Source organism: Protopterus annectens, chromosome 16.part0, assembly GCF_019279795.1.
Source record: "Protopterus annectens isolate FY-2018-M chromosome 16.part0, PAN1.0, whole genome shotgun sequence".
NCBI classification, from domain to species: Eukaryota; Metazoa; Chordata; order Ceratodontiformes; family Protopteridae; genus Protopterus; species Protopterus annectens.
This window is the reverse complement of record NC_056750.1, coordinates 248,656,116-248,674,900: the sequence shown is the minus strand read 5'-3', so window position 1 is coordinate 248,674,900 and position 18,785 is coordinate 248,656,116. Positions and strand designations below refer to the sequence as shown.

The window sequence follows — 18,785 nt, the reverse complement described above, 5'->3', positions numbered from 1 at the left end:
GAAATTTCTAATGAATGTCAATATGTTAATATGTCATGAGAATGAGTGTTGTAGAAGTTACCAGCTGTTTGCATGCCCCATGCATTAATGTCATAGTCTGGAACTTATTGCTAACTTCTATTTAATTTTTAATGCAAATGCACATACAAGTAATTCCATAGGGTAATAGTTGCACTCCGATATAAAGCATTACTATTGTTGCTGCCTGCTGCTACTTTACTATCTTAGTTCAGCTAATGACATTTTCTGTCAGAAGTATGTTTACTTGACTTACAACTTACGTGGACCACTAGTAATTCCTGTTGCAGCACCTTTCTTGAAGAAAGGTGGCATGGTATCGATAATATCTTGAGAAGTTCCAGAACTTTTCACTACTTGGGCAGCATACACCTTGGGGGTTGGGATTGGCTGGGAGAGGTGGGGAGGGTCATAAATTTTGTGGCAATGCCAACTACACAGTCTGTGCCTTTGATCAATGCCATATTTTTGCGGTGTGCCTACTGATGAAATAATCAATTAAATAACATGTAAATATTAAAAATATTAAATGCACATATTATTAACAAAGGAACATACAGTAAATAGAAAATAAATCTGTTCTAAGTACTGATAACACTAGAAACTTCATTTCAGTCACAGCAGCATCAGAAAGACTATGTGGTGCGGTATTTCTAAATGTATTCACTGCAGAAGTTGAGAACTGCCTATAACAATTTAATTTAATGTGCGACCAGTTTCTGTTTTAAAATATATACGTAACATTTTGAATTGCAAGATGCTTCCTTGCCTATTTACTTGGAAGAAAATTTTTTTTTTCAGTTCTCCTACTTTCTACGCTATGGCAGTGCTAACTTACATGTACAGGGTTACATGTTTACCTCACAGAGTCTAGCAAAAGATTTAATAGGAAAGGTTACAGAAATTATAGATCACAGAGTAACAGCCTCAATAAAGAATATGAAGAGCACTACACAGACGTTAATCACATCCATTGTCTTACTTCCACAGCCATTGATGGTATAAGAGATAACCACAGCCTTTACTTGGGGAGTCGGGTATGGTTGTAAACCCAACTCTGTGAGTATGGTTTAGCATTAAGAAACATAAATGTGTATTAATAGAAAGGAAGTCATATATATTTTAAGATTTCATAGTTAGACCAAGAAAATTAGTCAGCATACCTCTCAAATGTACGCATTTTCAAAGAATGTCCAGATCTTTGCCTCATACTTTTGGCCTGATACTCATACAATTGTGGTTTTCTGGCAAATCCTTGTCAAGTCATTGAGGACTTAAGGCAGAAAATAATGACAAGACATTTGAAATTCAGACTTCATATCCTTCAGAAAATTCATGCTAATGCAAAATTTGTTATTATATTAAATTTTATTATTAAGTTTGTAAGATCAATATTTAAAAATGTTCCCTATTTTTGGGCCTTTGTCCCCCATTTTTATGACTTTGTCCAGATGTCTTGCTCTAAGAAGTTGACTGTTATGGTAGTCAGGAAATAAAAATGACTTATATAATGAGGGATAGGCCAGTGTCATGTTAGAAATGTATAAAATACAGGACTGTAAACTTGCCGTTGAGTGTACAAAAGCATGTAAAGTCATCAATTAAGTATTCCAGAACTGCATATAGTTGACATTAACTGGTGTAGTAAAAACAGAGTAAACCTGTAGATATCACTATTTATTGATTGGTACAATAATTAATCATACATTTAATTACTGCTAGTTTTTAAGTATTGAATAAAAATATAAGTGGTCTCATTTTTTTTTGTGAAATAAAAACAGCGATGAAATATGAGTCCTTTCTTATTTCATTTTTTGTGTCAGTCTGCAGATGTTGCAGCACCAGGGACACCTCAGAAGCTGTCAGGCCAGGTGAGGGAGAGACTACCACCACCCTCTACCCATCCCTGGTCTGGTCCACAAGGTGGGAATGGTGGATCCAACACTGGGGCCACCTCATGGCATGGCAACCTGGAAAGCCACCATCTTGAGCTTCAGGACCTAGCACAGGCTGCAGTGGAGAGGTGGTGGGGTCAGCACCAAAGTCTCCTTCAGCAGGTATCCCAGTCTGTTCCAATCACTGAGCCAATGATGGTGTCAACCCTCCCTCATCATTGGGGTCCCTCTGCTCAGGAACATCAGGACAAGGAACACTGTGGTGCTGTCTGGACTGGGGTACAGCTGTCTTTAATGGTCTCATCACCATCTCCTTTGTAGGTGCCCACCTTCACCTTCACGGTCTTGACAAGCTGCTGTCCAGCAGTGCTGAGGCTTAATCAGTACAAGCTCTGTGAAAAGTTCCCATGAGCCTGGCGCATCTTTGTCTGTTGAAAATGTATGAAAATATTTGTGAACTTACAAACATGTGCACATACTTACATTCTTTGTAGCTCAGTTTACACAAATTCAGATGTGCAAAATTATACAGGCATTCCTTTGCAGGCCTGAGAACTTCTAAAACCAGTACTACCTGTCTACAGTTTCATATTTACATACTGGCACAGTGCCAATATTCTCAAGTTTGCCTTAAATGTGTGTGCAGCATATGATTATGAATAATGCCCTCTATCTTTAGGTAGCTTCTTTTACTTAAATCTTTTTTATTTGAATCTTAGCTTCTGCTATTTTATCTCAGTCATGGATGAAAATTGTCCAGATGGATCAGTTCATTAACCAAAAGAATAAACAAATAACTCAGGTTTATGCATCTGCAAATCTGGCCCTGTGTCATGCATCCCTGTTTTAATAAGGTTCCTAGGTTATTTGTCGTGTTGGATAGTGTATTTTTGTAGCTGTAATCTGCACTTGAATTTTTTACTTGAATCTTCTGCCATTTTTCTTGTTCATGGATAAAAATTGTCCCATTAGATTAGTTCACTCACTCAGCTAACCAAAAGAATCTCTCTCTTTCTTTTGGCTTTTCCCAGTTAGGGGTCACCACAGCGCATCACCTTGTCTGCTCATGATTGGCAGTGGAGTTTTACAGTGTCGAGTTGCCAGCCCAGCGTCCAACCTTCCACGGAAGGCACACACATGCACGCACTCATGCCTAGGGCCAATTTTAGCTAACCAAAAGAATAAATAAATAAAAAAGATCATGTTTAGGTACCTACATCTCTGTGTCAGTATTGCATTATGATCCTAAGGTGGGTATGTTTTTTGTTGGGCAGTATGTTCCAGTAGTGTGTAAGTCTGTTCCAAGAGAAGCCATTTTATAACAGTTTATAGAACTGAACACTGACTGAAAATATCTGTCTGCTGTGTCTACCCTGTTTTCTGACTTAAGTCCTCAATGTACACTAGCCTCAGTCCCAGGGCTGTCTGGCCTTCATTTCACTCAGTGCTGCTCATTGATAACTTCTTGAGAGAATTTGTTAGTTACCCTGATATCTGCAGTAGTGCTCCCCAAACAACTTAAAAAGGTATCAACAATTCTCCTCTTCTATCTACTTAGTGACTACAAACAATTGTTATCCTTAGAGGTATAACAAGGTTTTAAACTTGTAGCTAACCAAAGAGTGATTTACTCACCATGGACAAATTCCAGCTGGAAATGGTCTGTCTTTACATCAAAGGATAGATTACACTCTATTTTTATCTGAAAGTTGTTCCCTCTGCGGACAGGCAGGTCTTCGGTGACATACTTTTCTGTGTGATGAGAGAGTCTGTTGGCTTCATTCGGCTTTTTGAGGAAATTGATGCTCTTTACAGAAAGCATTATTTCTATGAAGGAGAATTGGTGAAAACAAAGACAATTATTATGTTATAGCTGATAGAGCAGAAATTGCAGCTGTACAAGTCTTACTTTTTTTCAAGGTATACTCAAAGTTAAAGGTGCAAATATTCTAGCCACAGTTTTCTGTAAATAATAGAGGTCAGTATACACACACACACACAAAGATGCACAAGCATGTATTTATTCACATACCTACACATAAACGCAAGCATAAATACATAGATCTGCACGTGTACACACACACACACACACACACACACACACACACACACACACACACACACACACACACACACACACACACACACACACACACACACACACACACACCAATAAGCAAACAAAAGTAGCATTCTTACAACAGATTTGTAAGAAGAAATGCCGTCTTCTGTAACCAACAGGAGTGGTGTCACAGGATTTAGGAAAGCTCACCAAATAAAACTTTCTCAAGCTACCAGAAATATTCCACTTCCCCTTATACCATGCATGCTACACTTTACTCTTCTTTGTATTATTATTATTATCCTAACACATAGCTGAGAAAAGAAGATAACAGAGATTGAAGGACAACACACTCCAGATTCCTACCAGATGCTCAAACTGCCGAAATGCAAAACGTTTTATGGCCGAGACCACATAACCAACATTTTGGAAGTTTGACCACAGTGAATGGAGATCATCGTACATTGCAGAATGGGAAATTTTCCATTTTCCTCAATGTAGTATGATCTTGGAGTTGGTATATTTAAGTAGCAGGAGGTGTGGGGGTGCAGGGGGTTTGCCCTCCTGCAAAAAAACAAAAAAAAAAAATTTTTGTTTTTATTTTTATTTCAAACTACTGAAATGTTGGTTATATGGTCTTGGCCATATAATGTTTGACATTTAAGCAGTTTGAGCATCTGATAGGAATCCAGACACTCCTGACAAGATAAAAAAGGTGGGACTGAAGAGAGGGGGGTACATTGCAGAAGACTAATCTGATTCTTTAAGAGCTATCACGGTGGGTACATAACTTTTGTATTTGATAAGAAATGTCCATGTTCTGTAACAAGCAGAGCAGAATTGTTAGCTAATCCTCCTGGTTGTCACCTTCATGGGAAAATACCACAAACTATAATGGCCTTCGAAGAAGACATGGACCTAGAAGTGACATCCACCTTGTAGCACCTCACAAAATTGTTGAGGGAAGGCTAAGTTACAGGTGCACAAGTATCAGTAAAGCTGCCATTGTGGAGAAATGCAAAGAAGTAGCTACAATTCCAGCAGAAATTAACCCTAGGGGTTAAGAGGTAGGGGCTTTTTATGTTTAATGTGGCAAAACCAAATTCAATTGGCTAACCTCCTAGAAATGGTGAGCTTAGAAACCTTATTACCCAGTTCAGACTTGGCAGATGACATTAGTTGGTCATGTTTAGAAAAAGGCTTGATCTTGTCTACACAGATTCTAAATGGGCTATGGACATGCATGAAATGGAGAACTGATCCCTCTTGAGTGCCACACTAGAAAGAAAACAGGCCAAGTAATAGAGTAGTTTAAGTTAGACTCTTTGACTACTTTCGGCATAAAAATACAGTTAGTTATAAATGTTGCCTACTCTTGTAGAATATCAAATATGGAGGCTTGAAAGAGTTTGCAGTTCTGAAATTCTTTTAACAGAAGTAATGACCACAAATAGAGTGTTCCAGGACAAAGGCATTAAATATGCAGTGGCCTCCAATTCAAAAAGAGGAAGGGTGACATTTTTTGCCATGAAATAAATGTTATAACATGTAACAAAATCGTGAAAAAGAGGTCTAAAATGAAATAAAATGTAAAAAAATTAAAAAAAAAGTGTTACAGATATAAAGCAAGCAGAAATGACACCTACATGGAAAGCAGAGGTAACAGCTAAATGAACTTTAATGAATATTACTACATTCTTACTAACCTGAACATGAGGTAAGCATGCATGTTTTGCTATTTCCTGATAACCAAATGTGAATCTATGAAATATGATAAGATGTTTGTTATTAATGTTATATTTTATGTGTACTATATCATGCTATTTTGATTTGGGCTATGAAATATCTGCTATCATTTATGTTATTACTATTGCATGATTAATGTACTGTATCATTTTTGACTATGCCCAATAGCGCTAGTCATGGCTAAAAAAAAAGTCCTTAGACCAGTTCACTTACCTGGTAGCCCAGTGTTAAATAAAATAAGAACACAGTAACAATACTCACCATTTACATTCAGTGTTAACACTCCAAGGAACTAAGGTGCCATACTTTAAAATAAAAATAGACTCTTTATATAGCAGCTTATTTTTAAATATTGTATCATCACAATATTTTAAGTATATTTGTTCCAGAATGCTAGCTTGCAAACCATAGGTCTCACCTCCATGACATAAATTAAAATGCAGAGAAACTGGACTGCCACAATTAAGTTTTTTAATATCTCTTACATGTTCCTGCAGTCTAAGTTTAAATGCTGTGTTGGTTTCCCCTACATAAAATAAGTCACATGGGCATTTAAGTATGTATATCACTCCTTCCGTGTTACAAGTATATCTATCAGTAGGTACAAACCTAGCACCATTGATCTTAAAAAACATTTCTGAAATATATACAACTCAAACAGCCCCCACAAGGGAAAGTACCTGAAGTAGCAAGAGTCCTATAAAAATACTTATTCTGTACCTGAAAATTACTGTGCACTAATATAACTTTTAAATTCCTGCCTCTTTTATAAGATATATAAGGAAAAGGATGTACGATGGCAGAAAAATCGCAATGCTGCAACAAGAAATTCCAATACTATTTAACCGATTCTATCAGTTTTTCACTAAATACTGTGTAAGTAGAAACAAAATATATTTTCTGTCTATTAAGATAAGATATATTATAATTTCTATTTTTTCTATTTTTCTCTTGGACATGAACTGCTAATCTAATGGCCATATTATTAACAGTTTCCTCATTAACTCAAAGGAAGGCATTCTCTATAATAGATTAGATTAACTTGTCATACCCCCTAGAAAGAAACATTTGAGTAGTAAACCTAATTTCTATCATAAAATCTAATTCACTATTACATAATCTTCTCAGCTGTAAAAATTCACCATAAGGTAATGACAACAAGAAGTGGGGAGCTGCGACAGATCATAAATTCTTTGATTCACCTTCCTGACTGTATTAATTATATAATTGAATTATATCCCTTGTATAATACATCACCACTTGTTAGAGTGTGTTTTAAATTTATAGTTTTGAACATTTTTCCAGTAATCAGTGAAACAAAACATATGAACCAATAATGACAACTTGCCCAATTCAGAACATTTCAACCATAAAAGGCCATTCAAACTTCAATATCAGTCAATATGCACAATCTCTGCAGAAGTAAAAGTCATCTGAATAATTCCACATTAAAGAGATGTGAAACGAATGAAGAGGTTGTTGCTAGAAAACAACTTTATATTTCAGTGTTTCATATACAAATTCAGTGCCTGCTGCCCTTGATGAATAAATTGCCTATGTTACATTAAAAAAAATGGTAAGCTGCTATATTGCAATAGGGAATGGGAGGCAAGCTGAAAAACAGGTTCATGGTTACTAGGCATCTCATCCAGAGGAGGACATACTCAGGACTGCAGCACCCTACCCCCTTAAAATACAAATCTACATGCTGTGGGAGTACACTGCTTTAAAATTTTATACCACAATAGTGATACCATTTGTTAAACAAAACAACTGCACATTTTAAGCAGACTTAGCATGAGCAGCAGTAAACTTCTCTTCCCTTGAAGCTCACAATTCCATGAAAATGCATTTGAAAATAAATTCCACCTGCTAACTCTAACTAGGGAATTTCACTCTCTGTCTGTCACACACACACACACACACATATACACACACACACACACACACACACACACACACACATGTGCATACACACACCCGCACACACACCTACCTTACCTATCCCCTAACTAGCTTCCCTACTGGTGACTAGCTCCAATCAAATGTCCTGTTCTAACAGGGATTGGTGGAAGGTTCCCAAGTTTTCAATGTATTGCTGTAAAGCAATTATTACATTTCTTTTTATATCATCTTCTTCTTCTTCTTCTGAAGTACCAAATTCCCAACCACCCACAGGAAAGCATACAGTGGTCCCAGACCCTCTCTGCCATCTGGGGACCAATTGTCCTGTTATAATTAACAGTTTCCACTGCATTTCCCCACAGCTCCCATCAGAGATGTTTTCCTAATGAACTGAGGAAGCCCTCCATCTCCCACTGAAGAAGGTTAACCAGCTACTGCACTCTCTTTCTTCTCTTAGCTAACTGCCTGGACCGGGACCACTGCTCAAGCCTAGGCTGCAAATTTGTTACAAGCACTTTGTGTTAAGTGCCTGCTGAAAAACTCAGGATGAGTTAGCAGGAAAAATACCTCTCCTTGCTGACAATAAGGCACTGTCGCACTCAGGTACATAACCTGCAATTTATAAAACAAAAGATTGAAATGATACACTGTCATTTTGAAGAATACAGCAACATAAACCCCTTATTGCTCAGAAATCATTCAATAAATTACTTCATCATTACACATTTGCTACTAGCTATTCAGGACATTAGCCATTTTCTGCAAGAGATACTACTGTTTAGCATGGGCCATGATTAATTACAGATGTACTTTTTCTCTCCCCCGCACCCTTAATTTGATTAAGAAGTAAATTAACACAACAATTTTTCTCAGTCAAGCAGGCTAACTATAAAATCAGCATAAATGTCTAAACAGTTTGGCTATAGAGTGAGTTTTCAATAAAGACAGAAGAATAATAGTCTGTGTTCTATAAAATATTGCAATTATTCAATACAAAGTGTTGTATGTAGTTTCACCTCTGGACTGCAAGGAGTAAAGACTCATGCTGAAAGAACTAGAGATCATGTTTCTTTATAATAGTAAGCCCTACAACAAAACAGTAGGCATGTATTACAGGTCATGTGACCATGCTAAAGGTAATACAAGACAAATTCCATATTGCATCTCCATGCATGCCTAGTTCCCTTTGAAATACAGCTCTGCATTGCAGTATTTAAGAGGTTAACCATGTTATGCACATAGACAATTTCAGATATTAAGGCAGTCAAATGACTTTAATTCCATGCAATTTCTGTTACTGGATGACTATAAAATTAGTATGGGGGAATCATCCTTCCACATTTGACAACCACTATGTACTTTATTGCTCAGCTTGTTCCAGGGGATTTAATTGCAATGCACAGTCCCTACAAGCTTGATATATGTATAAAGCACCAGATAGACATTAAACAAGCTAATAATTTAAATATCCCCTTTCTGTGAAGTGTCAGCACTTGAAGGTTCATTGCAAAGGTATAATCATATTACAGATACAAGTTCATGACTTCAGAAAACTAAAAAGTTCATGGCCTCATGCCATTGAGGAACTTGAATTTCTGCAATAAATGTCAAACTTTAGATTAATCATAAGCAGGTTTAACTGGGATTTGAATGTAGAAATAGAATAACTCTTTATAATAAAAAATAAAAACTTGCTGTTTAACCCTGAACTCAGTTACTTAATAAATATGGCATTGATTAAATTTATTAAAGTCCACATAGGGATGTCATCGGTTTGTCCCAGTACATTACAATTATTTTCTCAAAGTAAAAGGTTAGTTTCATAGATGTGACATTGTTTATTTTTATTTCTTGAAACGTTCTACTCGCTTGATACACATGATGTACGGAATCATGAACAATTGCTGTGATATACTGATCTTACATGTTTATACTGAAAAGGTTCCTCAGTACTTCTTTATATATACATACATATACATATGTATATATATATATATATATATATATATATATATATATATATATGTGTGTTTATAAAACATATGTTAGCTTAAGCATTGAAACAAAGGACATCAATGCCGGGATGTCAAAAACATGCTTACTTAAAAAAAAAAAATCAAGGCATCAGTACTGCAATCAGCTGCCATATATATAGTGGTAGTGTTATACACAGGGTTTTTCATAAGGTAAGGGGTAGAGCTAGGGTTAGACACAGGGGCACTGTTAGGGTCAGCACACATTAGTAAGGATGGGCAGGGGAGCTTCACGTACAAACACAGAACTTTGGTTCTGAATTGGGAGTCCTGATCACACTGCTGTTATGAGTGCATGGTCACACATCAGATAGGCAATTAGGTTTGATTAGATTATGAGAGAAGAGGCTCCCCTTTTCTATTAAATTTTTCCTGTTTTGACAAATTGTAAGCAGACAGGTATGTCAATATATCAACAATATATGCAACTATTTCCAGCGATGCAGTCATTTTTAGGTTACAGTTCTCACATACAATGAAATACTTTTTTTTATAAACATTGTGCAATAAATATTCATTAAACTATGCTAGATTTTTTTACATGTTCTGATAAATGTTTCAGCTTTGTCCAATATTTAAAACAATATATTACAGAATTAGATCTTACTTTAATGGTCTGATTGTTATTCTGGCAAACAACAGTAGTCATGTTCAGAAATTCTTGTAAGGGTGGAGTAAACTTTTTTCCAGTTTTTTAGAATGTCCTTCCTTGCTATTACTAATAGATTCCACAATAAGGGGTATTGTGATCTTTGTATATCCGTAGGAATTGGCACAGAGAATAATGTCAAGCAGAGGTGTTGGAAGCTGTTGAAGACTGGGGGGGGGGTGAGAGGGGTACCCATGATCTAAAAAGGGCATTTTTTTTTAAAACTGGACTTTCCTCTTGCTTCCAGGAGGTGGTTTGTGTTTTTCTTGGTTATTTACCACCCAATCTACTTTTTTTCCCTAATTTTTTAAAACTATTTACTACTACAACATAGGTTCACTTGGAGGACATTTTAAGCTTAGCCAGTTTCCCTTTTGGTGCTTGAATTAACATTTCCTGATTGGTCTTCCCTATCTCATAGCTGATAATTGTATATTAGCCCTAGTGAGAATAAATGTGATCATACTATAAACAATTTGAGGGGACCCATGTAAGGGATGCAGCATTTAGGAACTGCCTCTGTCCATTAGTGGCACAAGGGGCAATCCTGGAGTACATTTTCTATTACCCATCCTTAGATCCAAGTTGCATTTGAATATGGACAGGGATGAGCTTTGTCTTACTTGAATGGATAGTCTGTTCTGTTACATTGGTAGCCTCTGTGATATATATCCATCTCTCCACAACCTTCAGTTTAAGTACCTGGACTGAATATTTTTGATGCCATTAGACTTGCTGATGTTTAGTAGGTCCATCTGTATTAGGTCGGAGGATGCCTTGTATGCCAGACATGTCACCTCTAGGCACTCTGTAGGATACTGAGTATGGTGATAAATCTTTGAGGTGCTTCATGCACCTCATGCATGTTTAGGACTTGAATCCTTTTAGTAAGGTATCTCTGTGAGTATTCCAACTGTTGCATGGGTCTGGACAGATACATGCCAAAGTGGGCATTATACAAAATGATGGACCTAATGAGGGCTTTGTAAAGGAGGACAATAACATTTCTAGATCTAGTCAAAATCAATTTGTTTATAAGCTGTTCAATATAGAAAGGCTTTCTTATGACTCTGGGCACATGTTGGTAAAAAGTTAGGTCACTCTACATACAAGTTCCCAAATGCAAAACAACTGGGTCAGTTCTCTATTTTTGAGATGTATATGTCAAACAGAAAATCTCTCAGCACCGAACCCTGGGGGACTCCATTGGTGACTGGTCTCCAGTGGTGGCTCGTTCCATTGGACTGCAGGACTGCAGCCCCCCCAACTATGAAGAAAGAAAATTAATTTTTTTAAAAATAAAATATTTATAAATTAATTAAAATTTACTGGCTGCAGTGCTCTTAGCGAGTCCTGTAAAAAAAAGCTGTAAAAGCAGTCCAGATTAAGGAGAAAAGGCATCAGTGCGATGCCCAGAAGTCTATACATTTTAACCGCACAATAAAGTGGAAGGGGATCAGACTGCCACATCTGCAGTCATGTACATGACATGGACGGCTGGATGGCTACTGATGCTCTCCTTCTGAAAAAGAGAGCAAGAAACAATCAGTAGTAGCTGTAGCACAATATGTCTTTAATTGGTTGCAGCCGTTGCTGAAACAACTTGTTTGCTTTTTGGCCTGCTCTTGCATTACGGAGAGTTACCTTAGAAAAGGAAAAGAGTTTGACTTGATTACTAATTTCACTTTGTGTTAAAGCCCATGAGGTCAGTGATTACAATTGCAGAGAGTCATATGTCAGTTAATATAATGGTGCAGTTAACACTTGGAGTAATGCATTTGGTACTGCTAAAGTGTCAATGTTTGGAAGAGTGGTGGGGACTTAAAGGAAACCTGTTTATTGAATTACTGTGTTTTTTTTTCAGATGTAAATGGGTCTGAAAAGTGTTCTTTTAATCTGCTTTTCACTCTCTGTTTCTTTTTAACACACTGGCTTGTTGCATCATTGTTTTTCGTGTTAAACATTTTACTGGTTTGGCAAAGGTTACCGACCTCGCAGACTACAAGTTCCAACATTCTTGCCGTGATCTTACTGTTTTGTTATCATAGGTTTACTAGTATATTGTTTTGCATGTATTATTGCTTTATGTGTTTTGGGTCTATTAATGTGATGGGAGATATATATTGCCTATATAAGTTTTGTTGTAGGCTCAGCTGTACGAACTGGTTCCTTGAAGTTCCATCAGTGTTTAAGTAAGTAACTGTCATATAGACTTACAAGACAGACATGCTAGCATGATGTGAGAGTTTTGTGTAATTATTCTAGCATAATAATTAAATAGTGATGTGGAAAAACTGAGGTGGCAAGGAGGAGTTAGTGCAGGAGAAAGTGGTAATAAGGTTGTTGTTAAAACTCCAGCTGTACTCTGTGGCATATCGTCTACTCAGAGGTGATCTCTGCTTAACATACAAGGCCATGTCAAACCCTGAGCTGTTGGACATGCTCTACTTAAAGAAATCCCAATCCCTCAGAGCCACATGCTCCAGGGATCTAAACCTTGTCATCACAATGAACAAAACATGCTGGAGGGATAGGTTCTTGACCCAGAGACTTCCCATACCCTGGAATAGACTGTCCATACATGTCAAGCAGAGTGCCTCCTTGGCCCTCTTCAAAAAGAACCCTGATAATTGGATGGAAGATAGGAAATTCACCTCGGGGATCACGTCAGTCACTCTGCTAGACAGGGGTCCAAGGAAGTAAATATTGTGGGAAGAAATATCCAGGGAATTGTTATGGCTAGCTTGTATAGGCCCTTGGGCCAATAGCCTAGTACCAACCTATGAACCTATGTAGAAGAAAAAACGCAGATGAGTGGTGCAGTAGTTTACATGTGGAATAGTTTAATACAAAAGGGCATATCTTAGTAATGTATGTTTTATTAATGTGATCAAAGTTATGTACAACTGCACTTCCAAGTGGGCGTTATCTATATCTCGAGTTTATTTACAAATGTCTTATTATGTGATTCAGTGCATAGATGTAGAGATATTGAATTTCAAAGTTTTGCCATATATATGTTGTAAAGAGATTATATGATCTTATTTTTCTATTAGATTTTGGCATTGTCATTTTAGATGTCTAAATGAGTTGTATATTATAGTTAAATTTGCAAATGTTCATTATCTGACAGATTTATCTATTATGTTACATGCAGTCTTTAACTAGGAAAAACAATGTGTACTTTAATTCCAGGCAACTGATCATTTGTTGAGTAGCATGGTGATGGATTTTATTAGCAAAGTTGGCAGCATTTCCACAATTCTATTGAATTGTCGGATGTTGGTCAGAATAGAAGATGACTATAATAGGCCAGAGCATAACAAAGGATGGTTAGTATCTAACTAAGCTTTTTCTGTTAGATATCTTTAGATTTATTTTGCAGTCTGAGTTCTTGATTTGTTTTAGATGTAACATTGTCTACTTTTTTGCCAGACTTTAGGTTCTGATCAGTTATTGAGTCAGAATAATGTATATCTTAGACTCTTCCCCATACTATCTATTTTGTTAAACAGATACTTACTACTGGCGGCACATGGACCTTTCTAAAGGGAGACCTTGCCTGAGGCTCCAGGAATCCTTACAGGTTTAGAGTTATTATACATGGATAAACCTTAAGGCACTGCACAATGTCATGTCAGCTGGCTTTCATAGTGTTCACTAAGTACAGTTAAGTTTAACTTTTTGTTTTTACTAGAATGCTGTTGCTCTGAGGTTGAGAGTATGGCAAATGTGTCAGGGCCATCACCGTTAGCCAGAGACATTTCAAATTGTGACATACTTGTTGTACCCCACTCCCCCATGTAGTGACTTTGGATGTGTCCAAGCAAGGCAAGGAGCAGTTATGCAGTGTAAGTTTGCAGACAGAGTATCCCCCCATCCAAGGTAGACACACACAAACACACACACACACAAGTACAGTTGTGGCTTTTCATCTGTCCTTCATTTTGCAGAATGTTCTGGTTTTCTGTCATATTTTTATACTGTTGAGTTATGCTTATTATTCAGAAAATGCATGTTGTTGGCTGCTTGTTTTTTATACTTGATTTTGAGTGGCATTCCAGTAATGTATTTAAAATTAAAAAGTAATTTATTTTTTCATGCCTCACAACCATTTTATTTCCATCTAGATATTAAGTAAACTGTCATGTAGCCAATGCATTGAAATAATTTTTTAAAATATTTTTCTTGTCTACTTCATTTTGTCTTGATTGGACTCTCATAATGATAGTTTGGCACCCAGGGCAGCGTATTTAATTAAAGTTCCAGTTTTTGTGGTTTTGAGCATACCTCCACCCCTTTCTAGTTGGCCACACCAATTCCCATTGGCCCCACCCATTCAGCTGTCTTCTGCAGCTTTGATTTGAAATTACCAGCCACCACTGCTGGTCTCCTCCCCTATTTTGATCTCCTGCATCCTGTGAGCAAGCATACATGTATGCATTCTTTGATTCACCTTCCTGATTGTATTAACCTGATTGTACTAAATTATATTCCTTGTATAATACAGTATCACTTGTTAGAATGTGTTTTAAATTTGTAGTTTGGAATAGTTTTCTAGTAAGCAATGAAACAAAATGTATGAACCAATAATGACAAAACTACCCATTTCAGAAAATTTTAACCATAAAAGGCCACTTAAACTTCTATCATTACAATCCACCAATATCAGTAAACATGCATAATCTTTGTAGAAGTCATCTAAATAATTCCACATTAAAGAGATCTGTAACTAATGAAAAGGTTTCTGCTAGCAAGCAAATTTATATTTCATTGCTTCATCTACAAATAAAGTGCCTGTTGCCCTTTAAGAATAAACTGCCTATGTTATATTAAAAAATGATAAGCTCGTAATTTTGCAATGGGGAATGGATGGCAAACTGATAACAGAAACATAGTTACTAGGTAACTCCTCCAAAGGAGGACATTCATAAGACTGCAGCATCCACTCCCTTTAAAGTACAACACAGTACAGTATCAGTGAACAATCTGGATACTGTGGGAGTAGAACCCACAGCCTTCTGCATCAAAAGCAAGTATACTACTTGTTGTGTTACTAACAATGCAAGCAACTTAGCATAAGTAGCACTAAACATCTCTTCCACTGAAGCTCCTCAGCTCCTTGTAAAATCCACTTGACACTCAACTAAATCTCTCAACTTGACAGCACAAGAAATCCGGAAAAAGCCAAAATTTACTTGAGGGGGGTCAAAGGCCCAAAACCAGGAACACATTTTAAATATTGCTTGTATAATTTTAGAAAGTTGCTAAAATAAAGTGTTTTGTGTTACCATGTGTTTCCTGAAAGATAGGAAGCCTGAAACTTAAAGGGCTATCATTATTTAGTGATTTGCCAGAAAACCACACATTTTTAAGAGGAACAGACCAAAAGAATGAGCCAAATATTCTATGAAAATCTGGACAGTTGAAGGCTATGGACTCAGCTCCCTGAATCACAAGTGGTGGTATGGGTAGAGAATTCAGGCTCTTGTTTAAGCCTGAGTAACACTAACCACCAGATATAACTAACTGGGGCATTTTACACACACACACACACACACACACACACACACACACACACACACACACACACACACACACACACACACAAACATTTAGGGAAGCACCATAACTCCTGCATATAAAAGAACAAAACTCTCCTTACCATCATGACTCTGGCTCTGGCAGCACCAACAGAACAGTGGCAGCATAATTCCTGTAACACAGAGTAGTAAGAGAATAAGAACAGTTAGTTAACTTCCGCATGCGAATCCACATTAGCATGAAAACTCCACTTCATTAATTTTTTCCAACAGGTCTTGCAGCTGTAAAAAGTGTGGGGGGGGAGGCTCCCCCTCCCCTGGGTCTATGGTTCCTGCACCCATGATGTCAAGGCTTTCAGTCAGAATAATGCAACCCCCTAAAATGACATTCTAATCTGCTTTAATTATTACATCTGCAACATTTACAGTTTCTCCAGTGGCGGCTCTTGGCATCGGACTGCAGGACTGCAGCCCCCCAGCTGTGTGAGAAAAAGAAAAGCGCAACATTTGCACAAAAAATATTTTTTTAATTAAAAGACTGTCTGACTTGCATAAAAAAACGAATCCGACTGACTTGCAAAGCCCCAGAACTCAAAGTGAGCATATTCGTTGCTCTGCGAGTTCCAGGTTTTTTTTCCTCTAAAACTAGTTGCTGGACTGTCTCAGACTGCTGTTTAATGCAGTCTGGATAATGGAGAGTTCTGCATCAATGTGTGATGCCCAGAAATCTGTGCGGTAACCGCACAGTAATATGGAAGGGGGGTGGGCTGCCATGTCCGCAGTCATGTAAGTGATGTGGATGGCTGGATGGCTACTGATTGGTTCTCGCTCTCTTCCCGCACTTTGTGTGCTGGGAAAAAAGAGAGCAAGAAACAGTCAGCAGCAGACAATACTACTTTGGTAAATGTGGATGGAGTTTGTTTGATTCGATCGTGGACAGTGACTAAGGATATGCTGGCAGCAGAGCAGTGCACCTTGACCTGGCTAGTAGAGTGATTCAGAAAATGCAAAACAGAAACATGCGAGTACTTCATTTAACTGTAATCTGTAAGCCATGTTTAAAATTTTCCAGAATTATTTTTGTACAGGTTTTGGAGAGTAACGATTGTTACATTTGAGGAAGGAAATCAATATGCTTTGCTTAAGCAGGTTTGTTACCTGATGAATGGTGATTAGAAATTTACTATTGCTGGGTGCTGTAGAAGACAGAGAGATTTCCATCTGTGCAAGAAGAGGCAGGTTGTTTTGTTGATATAATATTGATACTGGCCTGGATGATTTTCAGATATGAAGGAAGATCTTTTTTAAAAAATATTCATGTCTAGTATGTTTTGAAGTGGTATGGCTGTGTTGTAAGCATGGATAAACCTCATTTACTGACCATCATATACTTGTCAAACATTGTGGGGAGTATTTTAATAATGCCAGAAATTTGTATTGGCTAGGTTGAAAAGTAAAAAGCTACAGTATAGAAAATGTTCACACTGAGGGGTAGAGTTAGGTTAGGAGATGGATATGGTCCAAACTGCTGGAAATGTGTTGGAGAATTGGTCAGTTTTTAAGAAAGCTTTGTGTTGAGGCTGAATCTGCCTTAAGTACACTTTTTTTTTTTATACAGAATAGTTTTTGTCTAGGAGAAGATATATATTGAGAAATTATTAAAGAGCAGTACTGGATCTCATTCAGTAGTAAGAGTTGACCAAATAATTTGTCCATGAGCATTTGGAAGAATGGGGAACATGTTTTTTGAGAGAAAGTACTATTTGGGATTATTTTGTCAGGGTGAATTTTGTTGTTGATGAGCAGGTGATGGCTGTATTTTTCTCTGACTATAAATATTTTTTTTTGCTTAGAGCAAGATGAGTGGAGACCTCATTAGGAGTTGTGTCATTATAATTATGGACTTTTGTACTTCATAAAATATATGCCAATTCACATTCTCTGATTTCCTTAACTGCTGAAATTAATAGCAGTAATATATTTTGAAGTGCCCCTGATTGTTCCTGATTATTTCTGAATTTGTCCATGATTCTAGAGGTAGGAGGTTGTCAGCCATGAGTCAAGGTGTTTATGTTTTTGTTTGTGTATCTCAGACTTGGAACTGCCTAATTTTCACTTCATTTTTTCAGATGATACAAAGTAATTTATATTGTGTTTTATTTATGTAAATGACTGGAGTTAATAGCATGTACTTTTATCTATTTAATTTCACTCCTGGCCTGAGCCTGAAATTAAACACTTTGTTTAGTACTGTGTTTTATTTTCTACTTAATCTATTCATGTTCTGGATGAGATGATACAATTAAACAATCAGTGCTATATGCTTATTAAAAAATGAAAACAATATAAAGTATCCCTGATTTTGCTTGTCATTTTCCTGGTTTATTAGCTGTAGAGTGAAGTGTGAGTCAGATGTATGAAATTGAAGGAACTGTCTGGTGCTCACATTTTGGTTATCTGCATATTTACCTTAAAAAATCAATGATGTGCCCTTATTCATATGCTGAATGCAGGTACTATCAGTTACAGGAACTCGTCTACCATTATGACAGATTCAGATTTTTTTCTTTATTTGTTTAGAACTTGCATTGTCAGTCAGTAGTAGTGTGCAAGTGTCACCTTCCCAGAAAGAGTGTGCATTAGCAGTCATAATATAGTGATGACAAAATCAGTGACTAAATTAATATTTTATGTTTACAGTGTTTATATTTAGTGGTTATTATTCTTGGCCTCCCCTATCCCTTGACATTCCATTGAATTGTGCCACCTGTAATAGCTGATCTAATACCGTCCTGCATAATAGAAGAAATAGCAGCAGATTAGTATATAAAATAAATGCAGATTTTCATTTTTATAGAAAAAGGGGAATGGGTTTAAAATGAATTGATGTTGACTGGAATGTTGATGTGTCTTTCGGCTTTTCCCGGTTAGGAT

The 18,785-nt window shown here is 36.9% G+C and overlaps 1 protein-coding gene across 1 annotated transcript in view; it reads right to left on the bottom strand.

Annotated features, from left to right (window-relative positions):
- The window catches only part of LOC122790852 (protein-glutamine gamma-glutamyltransferase K-like), a 346,859-nt gene that overhangs the window by 314,108 nt on the left and 13,966 nt on the right, over positions 1-18,785 (bottom strand). The window contains exon 2 of the mRNA XM_044058497.1: positions 3,549-3,740. Within this exon, the coding sequence (XP_043914432.1) occupies positions 3,549-3,735 (187 nt within the window). The 5' untranslated portion in view covers positions 3,736-3,740. The remainder of the gene's footprint in view (positions 1-3,548; positions 3,741-18,785) is intronic.